This window comes from Sceloporus occidentalis, unplaced genomic scaffold (genome assembly GCF_023333645.1).
Source record: "Sceloporus occidentalis isolate IW3139 unplaced genomic scaffold, rSceOcc1.0.p SCAF_172, whole genome shotgun sequence".
NCBI lineage: Eukaryota > Metazoa > Chordata > Lepidosauria > Squamata > Phrynosomatidae > Sceloporus > Sceloporus occidentalis.
In genome coordinates, this window is record NW_028317152.1 from 1013297 (window position 1) to 1037810 (window position 24514).

General features: G+C 34.0%; 1 protein-coding gene across 3 annotated transcripts in view; it reads right to left on the minus strand.

The window, feature by feature from the left end:
* The window catches only part of LOC149279308 (paired box protein Pax-2-A), a 43300-nt gene extending 34699 nt beyond the window's left edge, over nucleotides 1-8601 (minus strand). For 2 of the 3 annotated variants that reach the window (XM_089501336.1, XM_089501335.1), the window contains exons 1-3: nucleotides 8499-8541; nucleotides 5973-6141; nucleotides 4612-4809 (exon numbers count right to left, since the gene is read on the minus strand). In XM_089501336.1, the coding sequence (XP_089357462.1) occupies nucleotides 4612-4809; nucleotides 5973-6141; nucleotides 8499-8541 (410 nt within the window). Of the gene's footprint in view, nucleotides 1-4611; nucleotides 4810-5972; nucleotides 6142-8498 lie in introns of all 3 variants that reach the window. The other variant, XM_089501337.1, reaches the window with a different exon arrangement.
* Nucleotides 8602-24514: the final 15913 nt, after the last annotated feature.

The following is a 24514-nucleotide window of genomic DNA, read 5'->3' on the forward strand; positions in this document are numbered from 1 at the left end:
ATAGAGTGCATTATACACTTGAATTAATCACGTGTATAAGGAAGCTAATTTGACCTCTCTGATTTTGACAAATGATGTTTTCATTTTTATCACTGTAATTCTATGCTAATAGGTGAATATTTCAGATAGATTTAAGATGTTGACTAGATTAGACTGTGGATGAGCTATTGATGAAGAATGGGTCTCATGGGAACTGACATTCTTCCTCGTATCAGATCTCTGTTAGTATTATTATCTACAGTCTATTAAAATTGACCTTACCATGGTTTCCTTGTCTGTTGTTATATATAAGCATGGCTCATTCTGAGAGCAAACCTATCATTGTCTGTTTGTCGTATTATATGGATGCCTTGTTTTCCATAGCATTTCTTCTCCTCCATACACAATTCCATTGTATGACTTCAATATTGAACTATTTTGTTGTCCATTTCCCTGTGACAGTGGATCTGGTTACCAGGTTATTGATTGGTTTTCATAGAGACAGATGGGTCTTAGCTGGTCTCTGATCTAAATCTGTCTCTCTATGGGCTGATTGTTGCAACTCTGATGATAGAATTACACTCCAGACCACCCTCAATGAACTACACTGCTCTGAGCGGACATTAATAAACGAAGCCAGGTTGAACAATCATAAAAGCATTGAGAGGCTACCTGTGCATTACAGGAAAATAGAGTATTTCATATCTGACGTGATTATGTCATTATGTGTTTGATTTACATTCAACCTGATCTTCCCATCCATAAAAAATCCAGTATAAGAGAGTTATATTCTGCTGGTAGAGTTAACATAGTTTGTCCATTTCTTTGCAATACTATAAGAGAAGTCAAAATTCACAGGTCTTTGTTTCTTTAAAGCATGTATGTTTTAAACTGGGAACCATACAGATTATACATTTCTCAGCCGACGATATAATGGGCATACAGTATTAACTCTTGGACATTTCACTACTGAAAAACTGGAAACTACTGATTGCTTTAAATTAACTGAAAATTGGCCAATAAAATATTAAATATTTCAAAACTATTAAGACATAGGTACTTGTAAAGTGTGTGGTTTAATGTTGTTTTTAAAATATGGAATTAATATTTTCCCCCATTTCATGCGCAAATATTGCCTTGGTTTTCCCTAGTAGGACAGCATACAGTTTATTCATTAAATAAACACCTGGGAGAGAGATTATTTGCGTTATTGTCTACTATTGTCTGCTTAGACTAGAACAGGTGATTTTCCGCTTTTGATTGTAATCACCTCATTCTTTGAACCTATTTCATAAGATATTAAAAAGTAAAGCAGTACTTATTAATCACCAAGAAAATGTATCTAAGTTTTAGTAGAAATTGAGTCCATGTATTTTGTATTAAAATACATGATTCCAATTAAAGTCATTCTCGCTTTCAATAGGTTTTTGTGAATTAACAGAGCTTCCTCTGTGTTATAAGTTATATAACATACATATACGATGCTTTCAAGTAGTCATATCTACAATAAAGCAGAAAGCAGAAAGCACTTAACTTAACTATTAAGAAAAATTTTCAGCTAAAAAAATGTTTAAAAGATTGCAGTTAAACATAGCCTTAAAAAGCCATAGCCTTAGAAAACTAAAGCTCGTTTACCTATATGCAGTGTGACATTATCTAGTTTTGTTAAAAAAAATAAAATAGAAGAGAAACTATGATTATATATTTTAGATAATTATTTCCATTAGGAGGGGTTCTTGAACGTGGGACAAAGAATAGCAAATTAAATGTTATCACACTAAAAAAAGTGGAAATATAAAAATAATATATTGTCTTTTATAAATGAATACTTGCACTCTCCTATGTTGTGGTTGCATTAAACATAACTGCAGTTAATTTTATTTAAATATCAAGCAATATATTTGTACTATAGAAATATAAAAAAATACTTGATAGCAAAGTATTTTATCTTACATTAATTCCCCACTAGTATAAAGAATGTAAAAAAGCAAGCGCTATAAGAATATGCAAAAACAATTTGTTTCTGGTTATATTGCCATATTCACCTGGCTCAATTGGGGAGAAATTAGTTGTTAAATGTGTGTTATGTCTCCGTATGGAACATTTCAAAAACAGCACAGACAGTATAATAAGCACCCCAAGTGAGAAGGTTGGCCTCTTTTTAGTAAACCTGTACTATACATATATTGCAATCAATTAACATTCACTTCCCTAGGAATATTTTGTTGAAAGGTGCACTGTATGATCAGAATCACAAGGAAGTCAAAGAAGTAAAAGATAGATTTTCTATTTAAGTTTACCTTTTAAAAGCATTTTCAATGCTCATTTGTTTATCTGCTGCTCTCATCTTTGGAAGTATTCACTTCCCTCTAGATATTTACCTGCCCAAGCTGACTTGGTGCACAAAAAGGTTACGTGATGTCATCCAGTGCATTCTAAAATACCTTTCTGGCTTACCCATTAATTCCAGAACACGAACAATGGAGTGTATTAAAGATCAGAGGGAGAAAATGCCTTTATCAACCGACTTTTAATAATAAAAATGATATACTTCACAATGGGATGAAACAGTCTGTGGCAACCAGAACATTGTATTGCAATGTTTTGTTGCCATAGGTTCATACAATTTATTCCTTTAAGTCTTCCTAAAACTGACTCTGGATGAGTTAAGGAGCTGTACACTAAATATATACCATTATTAAAATTCCAGATACATATATGTCTAAAATAGATTTGATTTATTTTAAGAGTTTCCCAACATTACTTTCTTAAACACATTAAATTCAGTGTATGCCATCTATATTTATATTGTGAGTTTTATAGTTTGCTGGTATAAAGATATTATTATAAAAAAATATTCAAAATGAGGGCCAGGCTAAGCCCGAAAGAAGGCTCTCCTGTAAAGAAGAAAGTAGTTTGGAATAGTTGTGTTTTTGTGTTTTGTGATCAGGGTAAATTATTGAGATTAGAACTTTTTAGCGGAATCCACAAATACAAGTTTGTGGCTAAAACTCATTTTACATAAACATATTTAGTGAATGGGATTAGTCATATGAATATTTACACTTTAATTTAGGCCCTATAGCTTTTAAAACAATACCCTGCCAGGCCCGGGTTACAATATGATTTATTATAAACGGTTGTGAGGTTGCCTTATTATGCCATAGGGTCTGTCACAAAATAAAAACTTGCTTTGGTTGGAAACAATGTCACCTCTGTGAAGATCATTTTGGCCATTTGTGTGCCCTGTGTTACTGCATGGCAGAAGTATGTCAATGCTTAACCGCAATTATTTCCATAGTAAACTGAAATAAGATTTTAAAGTGGATATGGGAGGTTTATAGGAAGGTGTATAATTAGTCTATCAGTATTATGTTACCCTGTTCATATCTTAATAACCATTTTAATACAGATGGCACACACAGGGATAATTTCCTGGAGTGGCTTAGCAGTATATTACAGTGCATGTGTGTCTAAGGGAATCTTGTTCAGCCAAGGTACATTCTAGCAGTTAATTTCACCTGCTGCTTGCAAGATGACTTGGGATAATTCCATGTCATTTGTGAAATATTAAAGGCATTTACGTAGGATGCCAGGGCAATTGAAACAGATAATATCTAAATTGTATTTTCTACTTTGTTTTTTCATCAAATTTGTAATTATAGCCATACTAGATCTTTATTTATACAAGGAAGCTGATAGAATATCTATATTAGAACTATGGATTTTTATTAAATAAATATACTGCTAAATGAAAAAAAAAAAAAACACAATGGTACTGCTCTCACATTTAAGTACTTATATATTTATACAGGTAGAGCATGGGCAAAGTAATTATACAGATATATTATTAAGTAGAGTACATATATGAAATTATGAGTTTCTAATCTAATGTCAGTCACTCACAAGAAATGGTTTTATTACATTACATTACATTGTTTTTATTACTCTTTTTTTTACTCTTAACAGGGTTTAGGTTAAAAATGGAATCCTTGTAATCTTTCAATAATCCTGATCCATTTTACACAAACATTTTCATTTGTGGCTTAAAGTCTGTTTGGTTAAGATAAATAAACATTGGTATTTTAATGGTTCAGCAGCTAGGCTCTGTGATTGTCTGTAAATTTGGGAGCTGTTAAATTCTTAATTACTGAGAACACAAAATGACTCAAAACGTTACATGTAATGCACATAAACAAAAGCAAAAAAAGCTAAACTGACATTTCACACACCCCAGAACAGAAAGTTGGATGCAGAAAATTCCCCCAAAAAGCTCATTTTATACCATCTATTAAACAACAGAAAACAAAGTAGCCCTCACCAAAGCAACTATTCAGTATTACAGTACATTGTGCAATTAACCTTTTCTCTACAGACATGCTGGTGTGCTTAGGTAGGTAACTGGGTGCATGGGCAGGTAAGTTACTGACAGACTATAGATAGATAGTCAATGGATGGTTCCCAAATTCATCTTTTATATGCATCCTTTGTTTCACTGCAAGATTCGTACACAGAAATCAACACAAGGCTATCAGACTGTTATTTCTAAAAAGCAATATAACAAATGCTGTAGCACTCAATAAGGGGCCCTTGATAAGGGCTACTAGCAGTGATCCGATGCGTTTTTCTTACCTATTTATTGAAGACACGCTGGGTACGGTGTCATTGTCACAGATGCCCTCAGCCAGCAGCCTATCCCGGATTTCCCACGCGAACATGGTAGGGTTCTGCCTTTTATATTCTGCGATTTTATCTACCACTTTTGGGGTGGCCACTTTGGGCTTGGATCCTCCAATCACTCCGGGTTTAATGCTTCCTGTCTCATAATACCTGCCATCGGAGCAGATACAAAAAAAAAAAACGAGCTACAGTGATTTCAAATACACACGCGTGGGCAAAACACGAGAAATAAACGAATGGAAAGCAAACTGTGTACATCACCATGCACACATATATCTGCGTGTCTCGTTTTAGTAATGCATTTTTCACATACATATTTACATTTACAGGCATTTCCTATGGATGGATTTATGCACTTTTACTTAAAAAAAGAATTTCTTGGTGTTTTGTTTGAAATATCTTAATTCTATTAAATTATCTACTATGCCTCAGTTTTTAACCCCTGAAATCAAACAGTAAAACACCCACACATACAATCTAGTGATTCTATATACCAATTTAAAAATAATTGGTTGCGTGAAGACAATTTAAGTCGAAAATGAACATAAATTAATTATGCGTTGTGGATCTCACCCACATCATAATCAAACCCAACCAAGAGTAACTATCGCTTTTATTTAATAAAAAAAAAGAAATATATTTGTCCGAACTCTGAAAAAATGCCCGCTTCCAGTTAAATGCACCATTACAATTATTAAACAGATTCCTTTGAGCGATCACAAATGTACATCTCTGAACCGGCACAAAAAAACATTAAACGCTGGTAATTTAATTATTAGTATCAAACCACAAAGTCTGATCTCAACCCATGTTTTAGATATCAAAACTGATCCACCGGCAAATATTTATACCTACCAATAACTAACTAGTGATTATTAACACACACACCTTTAGCTCGTGTTTTAAAAGATTTCACGTATTAATTGCATCCATGATGTGTAGATTAATTTAATCAAGGATTAATCATTTCAATAAATTCATCCTTATATTAAGTAATAGTAAATTATTTTATCTAGCCGGTAGATCATTGTAGAATGGTTTATACTGAAGCTTATTGTACATTAAGTAAGCTTCATATGATGTGCAACTAACTGAAACAAAACCACATAATAATATAAAATATATCATATAAATATATCAATAGATATCCATATATATATACATATATACACAAGGCACAACATGAATCTAAAAATATTTACTTAGTTTCTTGACTCCCATATATTAGGTATTTTATTAAAGTTAGCTGATGAGCTACATTGATAAAACCACTCTCTGTCCGTTAAATACGCATAAAAGTTTCGATGTTTTACCTGCCCAGGATCTTGCTAACACAGCCATGGCTGACCCTTAACTGCCTCGAGATGTCACAAGGTCTCACACCTTGGTGGGCCAGTTCTACTATCCTTTGCCTTACTACATCAGGTAGGGGTCTTCCATTCACAAATACCCCCCCGAGCTGGTTGACACCCCCATGCCCTGCTGGGGAAGAGGGAATTAAAAAAAGAGAGAGAAAGAGAAAGAAAGACAAAACATATTATTAGACGGACAAAGCAGGTTTTGGAAAGATATGATCCAGTGTTTAAATTAAATGGACCAATAATGGAAAGAAACACAAACTCACTTGCACATTATATGTAATATATATATATATATATATATATATATATATATATATATATATATATATATATATATAATTATTATTTATTGTTTTATATAGCGCTATCAAGTTCCGCAGCGCTGTACATGGACATGTCAAGTAGTACTTAAGATAACTTACAGGTGAGGAGGGCCCTGGTCAAATGAGCCTATATTATACACACACACACACACACATAAATATATATGTGAGTACAATAGGTACACGGATTCTAAAGGAACCCTTTGTTTGAAGCCAATGTATATTGTAGTATAGTTTTGTTGCTGTTCTTTATGTATGCGCTTGGCATATTTTCATTTATTTTCCCTTATGTATTTTTAGTATCCGATTTGGCCTTTCTTATTGTGTGATTTCTTAGAGAGATCTCTAATTCCATCCTGGAAATGACAGCGGGTATTTGGCATTACAAGAGATCTACACTAACACACGTGTGTATCCGCAATTCTCCAGACTACTCTGAGGGGACAATACGTCTAATTAAAGGCTAAAGATGTTTAAATTCCAATAATGAATATTGTGTACGCCAATTCCGCTAAGAAATACAGAGATCAAATGTTTACACGTGACCATCAATGTTACAATCAGCATTAATAGTGTTAACCATGCTATGCTAATTTAATTCAATCATACAATTGCTTTTTAAGCAATGTAAAAAAAAAAGTGCTTGGATATTAACATTATGGTAAATATGCTTAGCTGTCAACCTTAAACGATCTTGTGTTAAGGGTTCCTTTAAGGGGTCAGTGGTTTAGAATTGTAGCTTCTATGTAATGGGTGTAATCTATATACATGAACACAAGAGAGTAGTAATACGAATATTCGTTAATACCTGAAATGCTATATTAATGTGTTTTTGAGTGATTTTTTTAATTTCTCAGACACACATATCTACTGGTGAGATTATCCTCTGGTTTGCCGACAGTGACTTATTGACTCTGAACTTGAGGAAACCCTCATTGCCCTCAAATCGATTTAAGAGTGTGCACAAATACAGTTTTTTGCCAAGAAAGCTCTTGAAATTGCATTTCTTGTCTTGGAAGGTGTTCTGTCCCCTCGTTGCGATCTGTGTCCTAGATGGGTCATTATTGCATTGTAAATGTAAGCATCAGACTGTATGTGATTGTCCTGCCCCAGCTCGAAATGTGTGCTCTCTGTATTGAGCTCCTGCTTACGCACACTTTTGCTATTCAGTTACACTCCAGCAATTTTCTCAGCACCTTAACGATAAATAATTCAGCATACCTTTGATAACTCATATTACATATTATTAAAAGGCAACAGATGCCAAAAGATTAGAATTTAATAATTAAAATTTTGGTGCTATGATCAGTCTAACTCACACACATATATATATATATATATATATATATATATATATATATATATATATATATATATATATATATATATATATATATATATATATATTTGCGCTCCCTGTGTATTTTTGTTTTGTTTCTTTAGAGAATATGTTAAAATTATTTTCAATATTTGTTTTATTTGTAATGTACAATTATGCCTAAATATTTCTAAAATGTTTATTTTGTGATTTTGTTAACATAAGCATTTATTGTAATGTAATTTTACATTTATATTTCGAATATTACTTAAAATCTATTTCAAGTATATGATCAAATTATTGTTTTTATGAAAGGAATTATTTTAAAATATTCTGGAAAACAGGTGTATGTATACCCCAGCGTGCATATATACATCAGAATAAAAATAACAGACAGTAATAATGGTAAAGTCCAGTCTGTACTGTTACAATTTAATGTAATTTCATAAGCACAAGGGGGTTACCTATATATACGATTTTAAATAAATGTAAGTTTCTTCGTTATTATTATCGCATTTTTCTCTTAAATTTCTGCAACCTAAATTTATTGTTAGAAATGATCTAACGATTATATTGCCACAGTGACAGACCCATCATTGCGGTAAATACAGAGAGTAGGTGTTATTGAAGTTGGATTTTGGAAGTACGTGAGTTTAACCCCACTGGACTTTAGGAAGGAACATATAGGGTGAGTTTGTGGGGTAGTATGGGGTAGCGGCGTGCATCGGGAGTCGGTCAAGGCCAGACAGGGGACTAATTTAAACTTTTAACTAATATTTCATAGAAATGAGATATAAAGAAAAATGTAATGCGAAGGAGCCGGGCTCCAATACTCACGGTGCATAGCCGAGAAAGGATCTGCCTTGCAATGCATATCCATGGGGAGGCAAATGAAAGGGAGGAATTCGGCTGTAGTCGCCGTTTCGCCTCTGGACTGAACTTCAAGACGTAAAAGAAAATAATGGAGACTTGTTCCAACCTCACTGCGTGTGCCCCCACTCCCCTTGAGTGCTGGGAGCAGAAACCAAGGTAAGGGTGGCACGTTTTGGTGGCAACCAGGTGCTTGGCAAGAGCTGTATGAAGAAACAGAAGGTGTAAGTGTGATGATCAGTCTCCTTCAGCAGCCTTCCTGGGAAGGAAAGCAAATCCCAGGGCAGCAGGTGATTCTCATGGCTGCTTCTTCCTGGAGTCTGGTCTATATGTGAACCAATGTCGCAAAGACAACTTGTATGAAGAAGATGATATAAGATGGATGCAGTGTTAGCTGTCCTCCAATTCTTTGGCTAGAGTTCTCTAGAGTTCAACGCAAAGTTAAGCAGGAGAGAAAATATCCAGGGGGTGTATAAATGCTTGCGTTTCTCAGTTTCTTGAGGGGGTGTAGATCGTATCCCTAATATGGAGAGCCTGGCAGGAGTTGTCACTTTAAGGTGGGATGTGTACGCTAGGAGGTTTGGTTGTTGAATGGAGCCTCCTCTATGTGTGTGTGTCTCTCTAAAAGCTGCAAAGCCCCCTCCAGAATCCTCCACCCCCCCCCGCTCTCTCACACACACACACACACTCTCATACACACACTTCCCTCCCCCTTTAGCTGGTAGATGGATGACTTGTCAGACAAAGGCAATAGATTCCACCACTCTGTGATTCGCCAACGTAAAAAGCTGGAGCTCTTGTGAGGAGGGTCCCTGGCTTTACCCAGCGAGGAGTAGGAGGGGGGGGCGTAGTTGTAGAAGGGGGGGCACAGAATGATCAGAGAGGGAGAGTTGTGGATTAAAACTACAGAGAAAAGAAAACTAGCAGATAAGATAAGACTTAGATAAGAGGATGTGACAAATGGATATTCATGTCCCATTTCAACTGCTTGTTTAACCTAGATAATATAGTTTCTATTACTTAACACTTTCCGTTACTACTTAGATTAGGTCTTTTTTTGCAATAGTTATGTCCTCGAGTTATTCTTCCCCCAATCCTTTAGAAACAATATTTTCCTGCTGTGAATTTGAAATCGATTAATCATAATGATATGAGATCAATACAATTTATAGAAAAAATAGAAAGTGAACAGAATATTTATTATCTTTGCAGTAAGTGCGATCGAGAGGAACTGCCTAATATTGAGTTTGATATGAAATGAGTTGTCAAACTATTAGCGAATGTAAAATGATCCACACACATCAGTGTGTTCCAGCTTCTATAACAAAATGATTCTATCTTTGGCCAGCAATAATCGAATTAGGAAACTTAATATCTGTATATGTAACCTGATAATATTTCAGTGATGCCCCCAATATCTATCTATCTATCTATCTATCTAATAAGTGCACTCATACTTTATTACCTGTTGATAAAAAACATTACCTGCACATTGTGTGTGTTTGTCAGTATTTAGTAAAAATATATAACAGAAAAGCATAATGCGGTTGTTTAATCAAGGCAATAACCTACTGGATTAAAATCATATGGAATATTTATCCAATAAAAAAAACCATAATATAATAGATATATAAACAAAATATATGGTTGCAGTAATTGAGCCTCGTATTCCACTGAAACGGTAGTAGTTGCACTTGCATCACTATAATTCTGTGATTTCTCTTAGTATGGTCCTCTACTTATGGGGCATTCTTGTCCATCCTATAGTAAGGAATACTTATTTAAAATTTGACGGTTTGGTAAACTCATTGGTGCATTTTATTACTCCAGACTCTAATTCTCCTGTACCCAGTCATCCTGAACATGCAGGCTCCATACTTAAAAACGATCTAAAGATACTGATGTATTTCGCATCTGGTATGTTCTTTGCAATGTATGTTTTTTCCCCTTCTTGTTGATATAGTGTATATCATTCCCGGCCATGTTCAGCCGCCAGTAAATAGATTTAAGTGGCTGACAAGTGCTTTAAATGCCAGCTTGAGTTAAAGGAGAGTCAAATCTGTACACCCTTATCTGATTGTGTATCAAGCTTATCTGTAGATGGCGCTATCTGGTTTGTTTTTTTTAAAAAAAATGAAATAACAGCTGGGGAAAAAGTTTTTGAGCTCGGTGTTTAAAACAATCCACTTAATAAAAAGCAATGAAGCACCTTCATCACAAACGGAAAGAAGTTAACCATCACCTCTTTTAAAATCACGCAAATGATACGCTACCCTAGTGTTACTTAAGAGTTTTATTTTGTGATATGTACATAAAATATTATTTTTGTCTATCATATCTATCTATCTATCTATCTATCGTTGGTGTATATGTCCCTTCCTAGTTTGAAAAACAGTAAATAATTAAGTAAGGGTTAATTAGTACTCCGCAATTTGTTATCTATGGGGGGGATGTTTCCGAAAAAAAAAAAAACACTAAAACAACGACAAACTTTGGTTTGTACTTAGATGACTTTTCCTAATTAATGAGATTGTTTGGGAAAAGTCACATTTTGCAGATTTTTCAACCTCGCCACATTCTAATATTTTTGCTTTTTCTAAGACTTAATAGACGTAATAGAAAGGTTCTAGAAGACATGGCCAGTACTTTTTACTTACTATGTTTAAAGGTGGTCGTCAGAAAGTAACCTTTAACATTCTATTATCTCATATCAAAATAACAGAGCATGCTGAGTATTGTCTGTATTGCAAATATGTGTGATGTATTTAAATTACGATTCGGTTAAAATATATCTTAATTGTTTCTTTTCCTTAACTACATTGGCCAAGGTTGATTGGTTTTCTTAGTTCCAATCCTTGGACATTAAATTAACTTTTTCTTCTGGACTGAGGAGTTTAAAGTCCCTCCCATTAAAAAATTTACACTTCAAAAAGATCTCCCGCCTCTCTACGGAAATTTAGAGGAAAAATAAACTTTTTTTGTCTTTTTTCCCAGAGTATACAAGATACTGGTCTAAAGATCTGCTTCATTAGTTTCTAGTCAATACAATAAAATATATCCGTTTTTACATTTTTAATTTGTATAAATATAAATAAAAGTAAAGTTTCTCATAAGAATTTATTGGAAAAAAATATATATATTTTGGTCACTTTATGTAAAATGTGTTCCGGAAGCAGGAATTAATGAGTGTTTGGCTTGATGTTATCTCTAAAATGTTCTTATCTAAATTATCCTTGATTACATATCACTGATTTGTATAGGAAGCTTCACGCACTCACACTAAATGGACACGATTTTTTAGGCCTCGATGCAAAGCTCCCATCAACTCTCAAGGAGACAACATAGCAAAGAAAAATAAAATCTCAGTCTTAATTCATCATTTAATAAAACACACATTCCACTTTAGATGTTATATATTGCGCAATGTCGAATCACCTGACATATTCCCTAATTCTGTAATACAATAAAAACAAACTCAAAATCTAATTTAAATAAGTAAACAGATTCCAAGGGTTATTAATATGAAAGTATAAATATTCAAATAGGGAATTATCATTACCCACCTGCATCTTTTATGTATATAGAGAGAGAGAGAGAGAGAGAGAGAGAGAGAGAGAGAGAGAGAGAACAAAACGTTTGCACACATTTTCACTATTCATTAATGCCTTAGGTGATCTTATTGATGAAGGAGAGGTAAATATACTGCTTATACCAGCAGTTTTAAAGGAGTATATCAAGAGCGAAATCCTCTGAAAATTATAAAGTAGATTATCGTGACAGTACTTATACAGAATACACTTAACCCTTACAATTTTATATATATATATATATATATATATATATATATATATATATATATATATATCAGTACGTAAAAGAAGACCATGCCCTTGTCCTGGTTAACCCAAAACACACATTTCTGACCAAAAACGATATGTGTAATATATATATATATATATATATATATATATATATACATACATGCATACTTATTAAAGTTAAAAGATCCCCATGTCCTGGTTAACCCAAAACACACATTTCTGACCAAAAACGAGAGGGTTGGCGGTAAGACCCTCTGGAAGAGTGATTTTTTTTAAGCTTCTGGTACAATACGGAACACCACAGGCTGCAATTTCACACTCCACAGAACAATTACCCTTAAGCCATCCATTCCTTCTCTCATCCAAGACCCCCTATTTCCTCTCTTTTGCCTGATTTTAATACCGCAGCATATTTGATCTGAATAAGTACATTGCTAAAAAGTATAAACCAAGCCAAAGAATTATTATAAATAACAATGGTAAATAAAATTGTCTTTTTCTTATGATGAAGCGCACAAAAATTCCGGTCGCCCTTTTATGTAGCCGTTTGATCTCCATGTCCATAGTCCACGCGTGTTGCTTTTATACAAAGATCGGCAAGTTTAACTTCTTGCTTTACAAGGGCACATTTTCCACAAGTTGAATAGGGAAGACAAGACAGGAATGTCAGAATACTTTTCTAAATTCAAATCAAGGCGATTTTAAGAACTTTGGTAAAGGAATATCCCTGGAATTATTCTTAAGAATTCTTCGGAAAACCACAATGCACACAGCACAGACACATTCACACTCCGAGACCGGGTAGAAATTCAAATCTCACCATAACACCTTGTATTTATTAACCTCTAGTCCACCCTGACTGCCCTGTTGAACATGACAACACATCAGTTGATTTTTATGATATAGATAACCAGCAATTATTGATTTAGCTCTGCTCTTGTATGGATTATAATAATACGCGTAAATCATTGATTCTGTATCTTTGAAATATATTAAAAAAAGTTAAACTATATTAAAAGCAATCGACTAAGGTCAAAATTATATTAATGTATTATTTATGGCCAATGGCCCGCATATATATTACACTGGCCCTTAAATATATACATTTACAAATAACAATAAACCACCCAAAGCTTTTTCCTTTTTACTAATAGTGGGAAATTGTGTTTGTGATTTGAAATTGTTTTTGTTTTCTTTTTATTTCTTCCTTTTCTTCAGAAAATTACTTTTATTGTATCGTCTCAGCCACCCCATAAAAGTGCAGATAACTAAATTAGCGCTTTTAGTAAAAAGCCCTTTTAATCAGTAGTAATAAAGAGCCCACCGTATGTCTCCCACTCTGCCCTTCCAAGGTTGCGTCGCCGCAGGGCCTTCCACAAATGCTGGGATTTACACTTGTCACACACAAAAACAACATTTATATAAACCAACAGTGAAACACAACACCGAAGAGTGCCGTGAAATACCGATGCAAACGGGTCACTTCTAAAAGGAAAAAGTGATAACATTATTGGCCTCAAATTGTTTATTTTTCATCTATCTTTCATAATATGGATTACTTCTAATGGGGTATTAATGAGATAATTCATACGTTGTGTAAAATACATGCAATCCATAAAAAAATGATTTTCTGTGAAAAACACATATAGCATGTTTGCGCATATTTAATAGCAAATGGTTGTACACCTGGGAAAAGTTCGCAAATGTGTGTAGACAGGTGCAAATAGAAAGAGATCCAATGCATATGTATTTTGAATCACTCAGTTCCAAAATCTTAAGTGAGTGCGTGAAGTAAGAAAAACACTTTATTTTTTTTATAACTTTTTCGTAATTATGGAGATCAATGAAACGCTGTTTATGAGTTGTGTTTTTTCCTTCTTTAATAATGATTAACCCCCCCCCCCCCCGCCTTAAAATTTAAAATAACCAAATTTGACTTGTATTTAAAAGAGGTTTTTTTGGCGTGGCAGGGAGTCATTCATCTCCAACATCAGCTGTTAATGGCCTCTGGGTTTGCTGAAAGAGAACAGGGGAACAACCGAGTATCAGAGAGAGTAACAGAGAATAAAGAAAACAGACTCATAGACAGAAATAGAGTTAGAAGGATGAAGGACGGGGGAGTATTTTGAACGTGTAGAAATGAAACAGAAGAGAACGCCTCTTGGTGATAAAATGTACTATGGAATATCACAGCGGTAAATCCGAGAAAACAAGAAAACATTGGACAACGAGTTATGTCAATATGGGGATGTGGGTGACAGGAGGGAGGGAAGGAATGTTTACACTGATCTGTGATCAGCCAGCAAATCCTCCCTGCTCTGACCATTCCCACCACGCTGAGCCTGCTCAAGACTCTTGAGGAAGCAGGTGGACATTTGAAGAAATAAACACCCGAAGACTGAGTAGAAGACGCGTGGAAACTGATATGCAACGGTTTTAGTAACCTTTCCGTATATATGTGTAAGATCTTTGGTCTGATGTTTCCCCTCTCACCTCTCTTTCTTTCTGTCTTTATCTACACATCCTGTTTTTATCCCACCTGCTCTGTATCTCCCACAGATCTTCAGATGTCAATAAAGTCTTCCCGGGTGACCTGAGCTCCTGTTTCCCTGCTCAACCGTTCTCTGTAAGTTTCAATTCTCCAACCTTTTCTTTGCGTTTAGAATGTGAATATATGCATCGGGAGAAAGCGAACTTCACACATGCACACACACGTAGATAGATAGATAGATAGATAGATAGATAGATAGATAGATAGATAGATAGATTTAGATATATATAGCTGTATAGAGGGATACATCGATGAAATATAGAACTAGTGTACATTAAAGTCCAAAGAAATGCACGTTGATTTCCCGGTGAATTATTGTAAAATTCGTTAGCTGTTAACCCCATACTGCCAGGGGAGGTTGCATAACGTCACCATTCCGTTTGGTAACAAACGTGTTAAACGATTATTGCATCAAAATGAACTGGCTGTTGGTGTTATAAGACGCTGACTGTCTGCCATTTTAATAATATCATGTTTGTGCTTTTGACTGCACAAATAAGGCAATACTAAATAATAAAAAATACTAATATTTATTTAAAAAAAATACTTGTATTTTAATAACTTTCGTTCTTCATTTAGGTGCATCGTTTATTTATTTTGTTTTTCTTTTACTGGGAAATGGATCTTGCATTGCTAATGGATTTTATATTATTTTCTTTCTTTTTTTTTTAACAATAATTACTATTTCTACTTGGTGTGAGAGCTTTTGTCCTCAGGCTTTCAGTTTGTGTGATAAGGACAAGGGGGTCAGTCACATTGTTTCCTGTTTCCTTTTCCCCTCCATCAGTAATATACACATTCTATAGGAGCTGCTCATTTGGGAACGTAGATATTAAAGATTTATAGACATCTTCACGAGAAAAGTTAAAAGAAAGGCAAAACAGAAAATTGAAATTCAGCGAATAACTGGGCTTATGTTTTCAAGTATATATATATTTATATGTATATATATATATATATATACACATATATATATATGTATATATATATATAAAATTCATAATACATTATATAGCAAACTATATATATTAGTTATATGTTATATACATATATATAAAATACATATAAATAATATTATATATTACTATAGACTATGGATAATTCCGGGAAATTATAAAATTTTCAACCCTGCAAAAAAGAACCGGCTCGTATTGTTGGACAGAAAATAGGTTTGGCATCGGGGTTATACAATAATAATAATAATAATAACAATAACAAATTTAAAGACCCAGCAAGGAGAAGATACATATAGAAACTGTTTAATCTTTTTTTCCCACAGCATGTCAGTAGAGCCAAAAGAAAGAGGTGAAACTTGCAGCTCAGATCACGTTTAATGAGAGGAAAGCAAAAAAAATAAAAAAAAATATGGGCAGCATTAACCCATCTGCTGCCGGATCTTGGCATGCTCTCTGTTTACGAAGGGTTAATCCAGATTATTCTGGATTCGTCCTGAAAATATTCCCCATTATTATCGGGAATGACTTTATGATGCACAAATGTCTAGATAAATATTGTACACATTTTGAAATTCTGTACAATACTAAAAAACATATAACAGTAGGATGCAAGACAAATGTTTTCACTGCGTTTCATGATAAATATGGGTAATTGTTTTTTTCTTTAGTGGGAGCAGACATATTCAGCATTACTACAGCAATAAGTTAAAGATAATCAGAAATGGCATTTTATTTTAAATATTAAAAAGTCGCAAATCAAGCAAAACCATAATTACCCTACATATTCATATTGTATATGGTTCTTTACAGAGGCGTAAAGGAGAAGATAGAGGGGGCTTTGAGTGCCAAGCAGGCAGGCTGATCCCATTATCTCTGTCCTTGGGTTGCATATTTATATGGTCTGCGGGTGAACAGATGGACTATCAATTTAATTCCATCTTCAACACCATCAGAGATTGATTTTCTACTCGCTTTTAATTTTGCCATAATTAATTAGATCATTACAACTGTTTTCTATTGATCTTCCTATTTAAAGCTGAAATGCAAAAGGGATTTCACCAGATCCTCATAACACCCCCAAAAAGGGGGAGACGTTTAGCAAAGCCAATGTGGACAAAACATTTACAATTTCATGGAAGCATTACTATTCTTTCCTTTAACTGGGTGTTATGTTTGATATGATTGCTGTCCCTAAATAAACTAAAGCCAAGAAAACGTGATTGAATAAAATACACGTTATTGCACGTTATATATATATATATATATATATATATATATATATATATATATATATATATATATATATATATATATATATATATATATATATATATATATATATATACCAGTTGAACTGACAATAAAATTAAATAACCCAGTGGCAAAAAATAAAAAAAATATTTACCCCACAGACAAACATAAAACTGTAGCATGTTTATTAACAATGGACTTGAAAATAAAAATTAATTTGAAGAAATGAGGAAACTATAAACGGCATGAACTAAGTCTTGGTATTTAAAACCCAGATATTTCCCTTGTTACCTAACAAAATATATACAAATTCTAAACAAAGAAAGGAAGAGAATAATAATTGTAAAGTAAAAAAGTTGGGATTGCAATTTGGCAATTGTAATTTGTAATAATAATATTAATACTAATAATAATAATAATGTATAGACTAATACTTACCGCACATATACCATAACTATATAAACAAACATTATTTTTAGTCTGTCCCTAGCCTTGGCAGAGTTTGAAGTGTATGTATTATCTCAATATACTTTATTAATATTTTCACATTTGTTTATATTGTATTCATTGACATTTTATTTTTATGCCCTTGGACTCTTATCCACTTCAAGAGACAAGTTCAAGGCTTCATCCCGATAGGCAACGTTGCAAGGTATCCTGCTTGCTTTTTACCTGAGCTGCCTGTGCTGTGAGCCATACAGCTTCTGCTTAATGGCCCGTCTCTCACAGAACCAGACCACTAGGTATGTCCAGCCTCTTGCACTCTCCTCTCGGTTGGGTGTCTTGTTTTCCCCGCTGGTTTTTAAGATCTCGAACCAGCCATCCAAATCTAAACGGTTTAGATAACAACAAAAGTCAAAGAAAAACCCTGCTCTACTGGACTGGCACCTGCAGCCCCCCTCCAGAAAGATAAATAACTATCAAGGTAAATAAACCGTTTCAGATGGTATAAAAAGCTACCTAAGAACCTGCCAACTTCTCTGCAGGATCTCTGGCTGGAGAAACGCTTTGGAGACTTTCTGAGGTCTTGTCTAAGGTACACACTGAGTATTGCATGAGTTGATGACTTATTTATTCACTTTATGTTGTTTAAGTGCATACATGCTATTAGAGTAGGAAGTATGTATAAATGCTAACAGTTGGCACGTTTTTCAGGAGCCAAAGTGGAGCCTCATGATTTTTGGGAACAGTTCTGGAGAGGGACGAGCGTTTGACAACACTGGGCACCAAAGGTTTGCAATACACCTGTTGTCCTGCTCATCAGAATTGTAGGGCCATATAACAGGTGCAGGGATTGCTATAGTTAGTCAAGGGTTAAAGTGGAAAAATTACTACAGCAGGGATGAGCCAAGCTAACTCTGGCTAAAATCAAGCTAAGGATCCGAGGAATGACAAATTTCCAACCCGAATACACCAGGGCAATCTGCTTCTCCACCACCTAAAGGTTTTTTTGTATTGATTTAATGAAGTTAGACTCTCTGTTCCCAGACGGATCCTTAAGAGAAATGAACTATTTACACATTGATTCTTCATTAAAATTGCATTTATGCGTTTGATAAATTAGTTTAAAAATCTTGCGCGTTTCCTTTATTATTACATTTGCAGCTTCCCCACAAACATTACTTACAGGTGTGTGTGTGTGTACGGGTACTTATGAAATAGATGAGATGTGATTTTCGCGTGCAAATGTTATGGAATTGCAAATTACTGGCAAATCTACACGATTAACCCTTTCATATCCGGTACATAAACGTTGCCTTTTCTTTTTTTACCTAAAAACAAGTTCAACGGGACACTAACAATACATCACTGTGTGTAAAAATAGTAACAACATGTTATGCATAAATACATAATTAACGAAATACATTTTAAATCTGAATTATTATTATTAATAATAATCATCATTTTAATGTTAATCAACTATAGTGTTGACTGTTAACAAGCAGTAGTACCACAAACTGTGCTAGTCAATAAAGTATCTTTGGGAAAAAAACACAGAGCAGAAAACTCCTGCTGATGTGTTTGCCCCTAATAAGTAAATTAGTTATAAACAACAAGGTAGTAGAAAATAGGAGGCAGTTTATATTAATTTTTATTTAACTAGTTTATGTTTAATCGGCGAGAGGGACCTTCTAGGTATAGACCAGTTAGAATGTTACAATATGCCATTACTATCCAGGGGAAAAACAAACAGGTAAGCTACAGAGTGAGGAAAGTGGGGACAGGGAAGGACACAGAAATTACGGACTGCGGTTGCAGCAGATTGTTTTTTTTTTAAAGTAGAATCCATATCATTATGTAGGCGAATTGATAAGGAAATATAGACTAATTTACAGAAACAGACTTGGTAAGATTTTATTACTGTAACAATGGACATTAATTGAGTTAAGAAATATCTTAACTGTACTACCCTTTGGAAATTATTATCATAAATTAACGAGGAAGGGGAAAATTAAATGGCACAGCAAAGAACTCGACATGCCTTTTCAAGGCCAGGTGAATGGACAGACCCTGTCACTAAATCGTTAAGTTCTTTTTTTCATTATATTAGTTTAGATTATATGTACAGAGCGCCAGCAGATTGCCTAGCGCTATTACAAAAGTGTGTGTGTGGGGGTACAAAATTCCCAATAACATTAAAATTGACAATATACGAAATAAACAATATCATGATAACATGAACGCAAGTTAAAGTCCATTGGTACTAAATTAGAAAATGGCCATGGTCTTGCTACAATTTGTTAGATCGAACTGGGCTGATCCAAATAAAAATTTATATCACCTATGAAAATCGTGTAGTGCCATCGCTTATGACGCACATGACCTCATTATTTACTAACACTGCGCACTAGCGAAATTATACCAGGCATGCACCATTTACACTTTAGTGTGAAGTTTTTCTTTTTCCTTTTGTACACAATGTACAATGGCACCATCTATTTGCGTACCTGCTTTATAATCAAAGCACACATTGTACAAGATACTGAGGTCCTATAAATTGTCATTGTCTATCCTTTTTTGTCTTGATGTATCATGCCACTTAATAGTTTACAGTCTCAATAACAAGTATCATTGGTTATCACATTGATATGCATTTTGTTTAATTCCTGTGTTTGTTGATTTATCCAGATTCCTCGTATTGATAACCAGAATAATCAGAAGACATTTAATGTTGACGATCGGACTTCGCATGGGATTCTTTACCATCGCAGGTTATGAGCACGGATCGACAATAGTAATTTTCAACTATTTTTTGCCACGTTTACATCTACACTCATGATCGCACACTTTTTAATTATAACATGCATTCAATCACACTAAGATTTCACTATAATCCTTGCCAAATAACCTGAATATACCCATCAACCCACTCACAGTATAATAATTCATAAATATACAAACGTAAACATATCTATCATATCTATGTACGTTGTACACATGACATATGCTTCCAGGTTATATTCAAATGTTTAATGACACACATAGATCCTGAAACGTAATGTATGTTTCAGTTTAATTTAAATAAGTCCTGGTCTATAAAACTAGATAGATCGATCTATCTGAAACTATAAGACACAAGGTACCCCTCTCTCCTCTCTCAGTAACATTCCAGAGCTAATGCCCTACTTGCTACAAGTCAATTGTTAACTTTACAAGTATCAAACTCCCCGAGAGAATACCAAGAGTAAAATAATGCATATATTTCCAATTCAATACCTGCTTGTTTTATATATTTTTAATACCCAGCAAAACATTATGCCATGGTGTTTATAATGAGCATAATAAAAACGCCACTGGAGAGAATTACTACTCTAGTCCTCAAAAACACACATTTGTCAATCTTTGAAATCATAAATCAGGAACTCATCATTAAGAGATAAACGACTTTTTTTTTAAAACCATTGCCATGTTATACTTGTTTTGGAAGTGCCTGTTTTATTTTCTAACAATATATTTCGAAGTAGTTGGATTTACTAAATTCTAAATAACGTTACCTGCGGCACTAATAACATTTTGTCGGATAATGTCCAGCCCATGCAGTAACAATCTATGCAACCAATATTTTAACTAATGGTATACATTAACAAACTGTTTAATATATTTTTAAAAATCTAGGAATAAGATTTTTTTAAAAGAAACAACTTGAAACTTGTATATATATATATATATATATATATATATATATATATATATATATATATAAATACAAAGAGGACTGTGGCTATAATTTCAGGGGAATTATTAACTAAGGATATACTCATTTGCAATTTAATTTTATGCTCAGTCAAATGGAATTTTCATAAATCATGCACATAAGGTCACAGCCTTTACACAAGTGTGTGCTCACCCTTGTGTAAGGTCCAGTTTTAAGTTGTGGCAATCAGGGCAATGACATCTGGACCAGGACCCTCTAGTGTTTGGGCTACATTTGGTTATACTTACCGTAGATTACTAGTGATTTTACTCTCTAATTTATAACATTATAATTAGACTGTAATTCACAAAAATGGAGGCACAAAAAGGTTATACTATATAGCGCAACCATTTTGTTTAACTCAGTTGGCAGTTCATTGGAGGATTAAGCCTAGGTAAAGTAGGGTTAATAGGAAACTTGGGGGAACCCAGCCAGTACTAGATGTACTCTCTGCTCATCTCAACTCAAATATTCAATGAATTCAGCATAAGGATACAAGTATAGAAAAAATAAATTTGTCCCCCAAAAATGTTGTTTTTATATTGCTCACTGAATTAGATATGCAACAATAAGGCTATATAGTACACAATGGGCACCATATCAAAACATATTTAAAGAAAGGGAATATTGTGTGAAACCCGTACAAGAAGCACATAAAGGATTCAGGCATCATGTAAATGCTGCCTAGAGTGTTTTATGCTCAACACACCTTGGTGACTATATGTGGGATTTCACATAAGGTAGCCAGAAATCCTCATTATAGCCATTTCTTGCTGACATCCCTTTGCTCAATAAATGGAATTTTGAGAATAGATTTTTGAGGTCTAAAAAGCTTAGCCTCTTCATCTATTCTTGTGTTGGCCCAATAAAAGATGTCACCATATAATATATATACCCAACTATGTGAAAACAGGTATCTCATATCCTGAGCCACTTAAAGAAAATGCTAATTCCAGATTTGCAGCTATTACTGTCTGTGCTCAAGGCTTATCCACCACTAAATGACATCGACAAATTGTGGCGGCCAGTCTCAGGAGGAAAATTTTTGTTCCCAACAAACCTCTTTGCACTAATTTTAAAAGAGATTGACTGAGACGTATGATGATGTTATTTAGGAGGAGACAAAAAGAAAAACTGGTGAGTTTAAAATGTACATGGGAATATGGAGAAAACGATGAGTGTTGAGCATATTACATTGGGATTTAAAAAGTGTGCTATAAAACTGAAGAGGGGAACATATATATTATATAAGAGGGAAGACTGAAAACCCTTTAGAGATCAGGTGGCAGTTATTGTTCCCCATGGGGAAAGGGTAATGATTTTTTTACTTTTTTTAAAGTCAACCATGTTTCTCATCCACACAGTCATCAAAGAAAAAAAACCCATTATATATGTGACTAAGAAGGTACATAGTCCACGGTAATAGTTTTATACCCATCACATTGTGACATATTAGTAAAACACCAGGTTTTACCGCAAGAAAACTTGTTATAATAATAACCTCAAGTATATAAGTTAGTGATTAGGAGAGTAATCCTTTTTTGGCAAAAGGTATTTTCAATTTACTGTGTTATATATTTTTCCTCTAATGTCTAATCATGTGTAATCATTGAAGACATTTGAAGCATATTTGTGTATTTGTATAAAAATAAAGATGAATAATATGTACTTCTGTATAATGTGTATGTTTAATTTGAGTCCACATTGTTTTTTTTCCCCACAATGTGTGCACCCCTTCTCAAAGCTCTAAAATGGAAAGTGTGAATATTATGTATGAGATTTTATAGTAATTATATTAGCATATAATCAGCTTGAGTATAATGAAAAATGTGTTGCAAATCGTACAGGCCCATCGAACATAAATTGTAAATCACAAATTCACATTTGGGTTAACTGAATTTTCCCACCATTTACTACTCCTCCCCCTGATTCTTCCTGATGAAGGCATCATGAGATGATAGAGATAATCCTGTCTTTTGTTAAATATTAACAGATTGAGTTATTTCATGGTGTATAAACTGAGCTAGGCCAGCAATACATCATATTTGCTGTGTTTTTCCTAATGTTCAGGCTCTGTGTATCAAAGTTTAGATGTTATCTCACCAAAACAGTATCAAGCACTAATATTTAACTGCATTCTTGACATATAGAAGATATTTGTTTTGGCCATAAATGGATTGTAATTAACTACCAGCAGAGAAAACTACAAAATGAACAAATCTTAGGTACTCAACTCATTACTGTAGTAGAAAGGTAAGATACCATGTGACATCAGGGACCCCGAGGTCTTTAAAGCATATGCAAATCTTTATCTTATTCCACAGATATACTGGGTCATAAAAATGATCACAAACTGCTAAAGACTTTCATGTCACCAATATAAAAACCTGCATTTCAATGCTACTGAAATCTGATATGGAATTTAGAAAATAGAGACTCGACCAGAGTGAAATCATGTACACATAGAGGAACAACAATAAGGTATTAATTATTACTTACCTTTCTGTGTGTGTCAGTCCATAGAATTTGTAGACACTACAAATGAAAAAAGAAAACTTTGACAACTTCATAAATCCCCAAGTACTGCAAAGAAGACCAGTTTCAAAATTGGTAACTAAATAAATATATTCCGTTGTGCCAATGAACAGGGTTCCGTTTTTTTTCTGTATTAAACCTCACTAGCTCATACATGAACACATTATCTTTCTATTCTATCTGTGTTTTTGACATTGAAATGTATGTGCTGTTTATGTAATCATGGGAATTTTTTTCTCCCCAAAACAATAAAAGGTAAAAAACATGCAAACTTGGATCTTCACTTGCACCTTATGAAATGCATTGCATCTGTGCATGTTCTTATGTGATTAGTGTATGCACATGTTTGTATGATGTGATTGTATATTAAGCTTCAAAATGATACAACATACAGTATATTGTTGACTACATGGATTCATGTCCCTTGTTTTCCTGAGCAAGAGACTAAGCCACAACCTACCTCCAGTCAAAGCATGTGCACGTGGAAAGCATGGTGCAGGCAGCCCCCCTCTTCTCAGTAGCCAACACATTTTAACTTAAGGAACACTCCATCATATCCACTTTAATGCACATGATAGCTGCATGGCCACTTTTTGTGATGTCCTCCTTGCAAATGGATTGGGAGATTTTACAGAACCCCCATATCCAGTTGACCTTTGCCAGCCACCCCCATC